This window comes from Motacilla alba, chromosome 5, assembly GCF_015832195.1.
Source record: "Motacilla alba alba isolate MOTALB_02 chromosome 5, Motacilla_alba_V1.0_pri, whole genome shotgun sequence".
NCBI classification, from domain to species: Eukaryota; Metazoa; Chordata; class Aves; order Passeriformes; family Motacillidae; genus Motacilla; species Motacilla alba.
Window position 1 is genome coordinate 30731650 of NC_052020.1, and position 8416 is coordinate 30740065.

General features: G+C 38.4%; 1 protein-coding gene across 1 annotated transcript; it reads left to right on the plus strand.

The window, feature by feature from the left end:
* On the plus strand, positions 1 to 7731 carry EMC7 (ER membrane protein complex subunit 7). The gene is made up of 5 exons (XM_038138013.1): positions 1 to 315; positions 2571 to 2690; positions 4572 to 4710; positions 5273 to 5353; positions 7240 to 7731. Exons 1-5 carry the CDS (start codon positions 20 to 22, stop codon positions 7390 to 7392), a joined length of 789 nt encoding a protein of 262 aa, XP_037993941.1. The 5' UTR covers positions 1 to 19; the 3' UTR covers positions 7393 to 7731.
* Positions 7732 to 8416: the final 685 nt, after the last annotated feature.

Here is an 8416-nt window from a genome sequence, read left to right on the forward strand (position 1 = left end):
CCGTGCCAGGAGCAGGCGCATGCGCGCGGGGCGGGGCGGGGCCAGGGCGGCGCAGGCGCGGGGCGGGCGGCGCGCGGCGATGGCGGCGCGGGGCGGGAGCCTGTGCCTGGCGCTGCTCTGGCTCTCGGCGGCGCCGCTGCCGCGCGGCGCCCGCGGATCGGAGCCCGTCGGGCCGGCGGAGCCCTCGGGCGGCGCGGGCCCCGGGGAGCGGTTTAAGATCGAGGGCCGGGCCGTGGTGCCCGGGGTGAAGCCGCAGGACTGGATCGCGGGGGCCCGGGTGCTGGTGGACGGGGAGGAGCACGTCGGCTTCCTGAAGTGAGCGGCAGGCGGGGCGGGGCGGGGCGAGGCGGGGCGGGGCGGGGGCTCGGGCGGCCCGGCCCGGCCCGGGCAGGAGCCGGCGCTCCCGCGGCTGTGGGGCCCGTTCGCAGGCCCGGCCCGGCCCTGAGATGGCAGGCGGCGGGGGCGGTTCCTGCGGGGCTCGGCCGTGTCCCGGCCAGCCGCGCACGGCTGCGGGAGCGTGGAATGGCAGAATCCCGAGCTGAGCTGCTGGCGGTGCTGTGAACGCCGGGCCCCGGCCTTGTAATGGGCTGGGCACGGCCAGCCGTGCAGTGCCGTAGGGTTTGGCCTCAACCTCCGGCACACGTATCCGAACTGATGACTCGGGTTGCTGGCCAAAAAGTTAGGAACGGAGTTTTAATTCAAACAAACAAAAGAACAGCAGCCGAAGCAGAAACCCCAAACGCGTTTGCGCTGTCTGGAGGACCGTATTTCTTCTCAGCTTCTGTTTTAAATTCTGCAACTTCTTATTTAAGAAACTCACCTTGGCTAAGAATTTACCCGTTGTGGAGATATGTTTGGTCATGGTAGAAGTTACACTTGTAGTTAGCGGTACTTGTGAAAAACTTTAACTGTACTGGTGAAAGCTAATTTAAGGGACGTGGCTTTACTCTTTCACAAATCATGCAAATGTAGCCGGAAGCTGTAAAGAATTATTATCTTCCTCAGACTCGGGTGGTGCTGGATATATTCAGATAAGCAGAACATCTAGAGCATCTAAGACAGAGAAAATACCATCAGAATTGAGAACTGAAGTAATATAATTTCAAGAGTAGAAGTAAATTCTAAATTCTTCTTTGTGATTTTCACTACAGTACAATACATTGCTTTTAAAATACATATAAAAATGAGATTGCATGGAGTTAAGATATACCCTCAAAAATACTCATAATTTTTAATTAATCCCTCTGCAATAGGAGTTAAACTTAACTTTGGGTTCTCTCAATAGATTTGCACAACAGATTCTACTTTGCAGATCTTGTAGAATCCTGGCAGTGTAGCACCTGCTAAGCCATTACAAACAAGTTATGAGAGCCTTACATCATATCTGGGAGCGCATGTAATAACTGCTGTCAGTTTGACAAATTTCTAAATGCTTAATTGAAATTCTGAATTTCTCAAATACTTAACAAACTTAAAAAAATTAGAAAGGAAATTCCTAGGCAAACATCCTTAAAACAGTTGCAATTTAAGATAGTGTAAGCATTCTTAGGGATTCAAATCATCACATAAAGATTGTAGGTCCTTGAGTGTTGTGCATGGAGAGGGATGTGGTGTGAAGGACATAATGACAAATTCATTGGGAATTCACTTCTAAGAGGGCTCATTTATTTGTTTTACTGCTGCATGTTTCTAATGTGTTAGGGTTTATTACATTTTTTGGCCTTTTAACAAATTCTTGTCTTAACTTTGAATCTTATTTTTAAGAAAGAGATCTTTGATGTTGTTCTTAACAGGGTAGAGAACACTAGGGGTTTCTTATTGGAAACTTCTGGAAACACATAGGAGGAAAACTTCTGTACCTTTAAGGCAACTAGTGTTGAAGCTTCCAAGTAACCTTTTACTAATATTTTCATTAAATATTCGAATTTCGTGTTTTAAAATAAAAGCCACCTGTTTAAAAATCCCATCTGTGTGTGTTCAGAGCTCTTAGTTTCCTTGTTGCTGTGATTGAGCTTTCCAGCGTGGGCTGGTCCTAAAGGGAGCAATTAGAAGTAAAAACCTCTATTTCGCAACAAAGGTAAAAATTGCTGTTTTTTGCATTGCAAATCGTCCCCGGTGCCAACCCACACTATGCAGGATGCCATTCTGGGGGGGTTTGCTTTCAGCAGAAGCACTAAAGCAAAGTAAACTTCATCGTATGTATTTCAGAAGGAGGAAGGAAGATGTAAATTACTTCTGCCATCACTTGAATACATGAAATATAACTTATTTCAGGTCTTATTTGGGCTGTTAAATTATTCCTCCAGCAAGACAGCACCTTGAGGGCACAACAGAATCTTTAACCTAGCAGGGAATTTCCGCTCCTGTTGCAGCATGCATTGATGAATTAAAGGGCTTGATATTGTGAGTGCTGACTGATTTAAATTTTCCTTTTGGTCATTGTTGTTTTATTAAGATTTGTAATACAAAATGACACAACTTCTTTAAAAAAAAAAACAAAAACAAACCAACAGAGCACCCTGTCTTATATTCTGGAACATACTGAAATGTTGAAATACTGTTTTTTTCAGGACAGATGGAAGTTTTGTGGTTCATGATGTACCTTCTGGATCTTACGTAGTGGAAGTTATATCCCCTGCTCATAAATTTGAGCCTGTTCGAGTTGACATAACTTCAAAAGGCAAAATGAGGTGAGCCTTTCCTGATTGCCTCTGTATTGGTGAATTACGTGTGCCTGACAGCACAGTACAAAAATTCACGGAAGCAGTGCTGTAGGTCTGGTGCTCCGTGTCAGACTGTATGTGTCAGCTTCTTCTAACATCACTTCTAGAAGCGTGTTTCTCAAATTCCAGAGTCTGATATCTTTCTTCCTATTTATGGCCTGAAATAAGAGAAAAGAGACTTTAAAAGTCCATCTGCTTACTTGCTTTTATTATTTTTATGCAGCTATCCTGAAATAAAATCTAGGCATAAACTAGTTAACTGCTTTATTATTTTTCAGCACTTTTTTGTTTCTTCTTCTTCTTTCTATTTCTTTAGTAAGTGTAGTGTCAGGACACAACAAAATTTTTAAATATTTCTGTTGCACCCCCAGAGGACACTTGTTACAGATACTGGTTAATACTAGCACTGGCTAGTTTGCATTATTTCTGTAGGATTGTTGGCTTGTTTTTATGTTGTGGCCAAATCACTCTTGACTGTAACTGTAGATTATTCAATAATACAGAAAAATCTATCTATTAAGTTGATTTTCATTTAAATTAAAATGCTCGTTGTAATTTTTCCTTGTTCAAGCATGCACCTAGCATCTCAACTTTTAGGAATACAGTCATTAGTGTAAATCCTCCTGCAGTATATTTAGGGGAGGTTAAAAATTGAAATTTCACAGAAAACAGTGCAAACAGTCTGTTTATAATAACTAATATAGTAATAATATGATTATAATACATAATTACAGTCATAATATAATAATGTTTGAGCTTATAATAGGCTCAAAGCAGATTGTTTGAGCTTAGGTTTTTCCAAGCTTTATTGAATTTTTATTTTTTATGCTTTGTTAGTACCTTACTGGCAATAATTAATATGTAGCAATTACAAAGATATAGACAAAATATTGGGTATAACCTCACCCTTGGCACCGTTTGTGTATCTAAGGACTAGTAAGGTAACAAATTAGATGTTGAGTAAATTGCTGGGATACATCTGCAGAGGAAAGTAGCAGGAGGCTTGGCATCCCTACCAGTCCAGCAGATAGAGACTATAATGAGGAATGCAGCTGGGGAGTCAGAGATGCATGATAAACAGTGATACTTGGCGAAAGTGTCAGCAGGGCTCTTCTAAGGGATGTGCTGCCTTAAAAACTATCGGTAATAACTAGAAAGAGGAAACAGCATGTGGATGACAGATGTATTTGATGAGATCTACTTGAAAATCTGAAGTTTTGAAGAAAATACATAGTCATAAGGTAGGAGGGAATTCTGTAGATATAGATTCTATAGACATTCTATAGATAAGTATTTGGTGAAAAATTCACAAGGAATAAATTATTTATGGACAGAAGTCATCCCTGGAGTTGCACAAAGTGTGTAAATATTCATAAATCGTGAAAAATGGGTCAAGAATGACAAAGATGTTAGTACTGAGTAATTATCTGAATATCAGGCCCAAATGAAGAATACTAGTGATGAACTATGGAAAAACCTTACGAAGTAATAAAGACTGAGATTCAGTATTGATGAATGCAGAGTAATGCACTTGTGGAAAAGGTATTAACTTTGGAGTAGTTGATGTCCTGAGCAAACTGGTTAAACTACACTGTTCAAAGCTGGACCCTAAACAGCATAGTTTTTCTTGCTCTTTTACAAGGTAACAAAAAATGGTTTGCTTTTCCTTCAATCAAGTATGCTGCTGAGTGAAGTTAACTTTTCAAAAGAATAGCCTAGCTGACACTGCATAGCAGATGGTTTCTTTGTAGTCTTCTATTAAAACTTATTTGGATTTTTAAAAATCTCTTATTATTTGCCAATGTTTCTGTGTTTTATATTTTCAATTATTTACATTTTACCTAATAGAGCAAGATATGTGAATTACATCAAACCCTCTGAAGTTGTCAGGCTGCCATACCCACTCCAGATGAAATCTTCTGGACCACCTTCATACTTTATAAAGAGAGAATCTTGGGGATGGACAGATTTCCTCATGAACCCCATGGTATGTACCTCCAACACACAAATATTACAAGTATGCTAAGGATTCAAATACAGCTATTCATCAGAATACTAAGAATAGAAATAGTTGAGGAAAAATGTGCATTTTTCCTTTGCTTTTCTGAGACGATTGTTTTCTTGGATTTTACTTGCTTACAAATAGGACATCTATTTATGTCCTTACAATAGGACATTTATTCGCTGACATCTCCTCCCCTATATACCACTGTTAATGTATGTCCTCTGAAAACAGCCTGTAGTCTCTTCCTTTAACAATGTAATGCTGTTCTAGTAGTGCAGAGATCAACATGTTGCAAAATGGTAATTACAGCAGGTGTAAGAGAGAACAACCATTTGCCTTATTGGTCCAACTTCGAAAACTGTTGTTTAAAGCACAGTACTCCCTTGTCAGGTTTCATTCCTCACAAGTGTCACTGGCTTACTGTTTCAGAATGCAGTAGTTCTAGAGTTTGGCTGTTTAGTAAAGCTTCATTTTATTTTAGTAGGTCCTAAAAGTGTTTAGAGCAACAACTAAGCTGAAGAGGTATTTCCTGTTTTCTCTGTAGGTGATGATGATGGTTCTTCCATTACTGATATTTGTGCTTTTGCCTAAAGTTGTCAACACCAGTGATCCTGATATGAGACGGGTAAGTACATTGAAGTGATGCATGTGGGGAGACTAAAGATAATGAGATTTCAAGGCACAGAAAAGTAATAAAACCAGAACTGTCCTTTAAAGGAAAGCTTAATGGGCATCATTTGTTGAGCTAATAGAGTTTTGCTGTTTTAGCAATGAGTCATTTAATAAGTGTCAGGTGTGTTGAGAAGGGTGTGATGTGGGGTTCTCTTGTGCTTCAGCCTAAACCGCAGTGGAGTACACTGTTAAATCCAGATGTTGCACTAGTGTATATGATATAGAGTCTTAATGTAGCCATTAAATGATCTCATTTATTGTCCTTTCATCATGCAAAATGCTGAATTGCAGAAGGCTAGGACAAAAGAGCGATTCAAGGTGTTTGCTACATCTTTTATTTTTACTAGTGTTATTTGTCTGTCCTGGGTGGCTGCTTTTTGAAGGCTTGATTAACTAAAACTTCCTTTTTCTGTAAACGACCACTGTCTTCAGTAGTACTTTATAGGTGTCTGAGTAACATTTTTTTTATAAGTGATACATTTAAAAAGCCTGTCAGAGCTGAATCATACTCTTTTGGCTATAATTTTGATTAAAAAACCAGATACACAGATATACTAGGTATTCATGGCCTGTTCTTCAAACCAAGCTGAATTCTGGAAGTTGAATTTAAAAAAAAAGAAAATCACCTATTCCTTACTTTTTTCACTGATCTGACACTACTTAGAGTAGTGATGATTTATTTCTTATCAGATAACTGGTACAACTTCTTAAGGAGAAATTTTTAAGTTGGAAGAATTTTGCTTATAATTTAACTTATCTTTAAAGAGTAGGAAAAAGTTGTTTTTAAGAACTAAATTGTAATGACATTCTCTAGATGACCATGTATTAAATTGTTAAGTGTTAGCTTGTGGAGTATATGGAGGTTCTATGACATTTTTTTAAATTAACTTGTTTTTTATTTTAACTTCTTTTTAACTAATTGACTGTTGTTTCAAATTAACTTTTTTTTTTCTTTCTGGAATCAGCACAGTACTAGTTTGTATAGAAAGTGTAATGATTTAGTAACTGCTTGTTGTAGAGGCGTAGTGTAGATGCAATAATAACAAAGGCTACTAAAATGCCTTGAAAGTACTTAAAGATTTATTCTCCCATTCTGAACAGGAGAAGAACAAGGTGACAATCCCACATGAAACTCACAATTGCTGTAAGCATTATCCCTTTGTGGATGTGCCGTTCAGCTGTTGTGTGCATTAAAAGTACTTTGGGATTGATTTCTTTGAAAATGTGCTAATTCATTTCATAGAACCACTGTGCTAAACCCTAAAGTTACATTAAATTGACCTGGATATATGGTCTTATATTAAAATCATTTTTTTCCTGAAGGAATCAAAACTCAGCTGCAGTACTTAAGTAGCTTGGTGTCAGAAAGTATGGCAATAAAAATATCTAATCCCTTCAAACAGCATCAAAAATTGTTAATATGCTATAAATAATACTAATTTGAAAAACAAAAGTGTGACATCTGTGAGAACACATATCTGAATATCTAAACAATAGCCTAAATTTTAATATGGAGAAAAGTAGTGCTGAAAAGAAATAATTTGTATTTTTTAGATTTTTATTTATCAGATGATTGCCCTGTAAGACTGCTTAAGACATGGTTACCATTTTCCATGCATCGATGCTTTTAGTTTTGGGATTTTATGTTTTTGTGTGTAACTGGGTGGTTTTGGCTGTGGTTGCATAAAACTATGTAGCAATATGTTTCCTGGAGGACTACAAAAAGTAAAACAGTATTTAGGAAAATTTGGTATCTTTCTCATGCAGTCTTTCAACTGATGCCTTAGATACAACCCGAATTGTTACAAGCTATTAAGATTATCTGATCTTTTCATGCAGGAAATGGAGCAGTCAATGAACATGTTGAATTCCAACCATGAGCTGCCAGATGTGTCTGAATTCATGACAAGACTTTTCTCTTCAAAGTCTTCTAGCAAGTCTGGTGGTAGCAGCAGTAAAGCAGGGAAAAGTAGTTCTGGGAAAAGGAGGTAGTTAAGTCTTCCTCCTAAGTCTGAGTTTGCACAGCTATTTGTTATCATATGGTGTCATGTTTATTTATCTTGAAAGATCAAAAAGCCACTGCTGTAAACTTTAACCAGGCACAACATACATTATGCTACAAGAGTGGTTTGTAGCTTTTTTTTAGATTGTATAAGCTGTTTTGTACTTGACAGTAAGCAGAAGATGACATGGCTTCAATACTGTATCTGTATAAAGTTATTGATGATACTGAATTAACTATATTGTTCTGTAGAGAATTCAAATAAATTATACAATGTGCTTCACAGTAATAAATGTCTTAAGATAATGTATAAAAGATTTCAAAGATAATAGAAGTGGAGTTCAGTTTGAAGATATATCTAATGTTTTACATTTGTTCTTGAGTTCTGAAATGAGCAAATTGTTCTTTCAAAATGGAGTTGTGAGTTTACTGGGTAAGTAATTTGTTGTATCAGCTTGTCACATGTTACATAAAAAATCATTTCATTTTATGATGTTTGCTGCCTGTACAGTTCACAGAATCACAGAGTGGGTAAGGTTGGAAGGGACCACAGTGGGTCCTCTGGTACAGTCTCCCAGTCAGGGTCATCCTAGAGCACATGGCACAGGATTGCATCCAGGTGGTTCTTGGATATCTTCAGTGAGGGAGACTCCACAACCTCTGTGGGCATTCTTTAGTTCAAAGATTTTCCACTATGTATTGTCCAGTTTTACTGTGATCTACTTTCTGCTAAAAACTCTTTGGGAGGAAAGAAAGCAAAGTATCTTGCATGAGGAAGTCATTTAAGCTGTCAAGATCTTGAATCTTTCTTTTCTAAATTACATGTATCATTTCTGCAACACTGAGGCTCTTTACTGCTTTTATGCATGCTGTGCTTTCAACTTAACAGTGGAAGGATTTGAGGCCAAACATGGAATTTTAAATGAAGTTTAAATTAACTATTTTTAAAATGAAAGAAAAGAACTTAAGGTGTAGTAGGAAGCTAAACTCTGTTCATCTTACAAATTACATTCC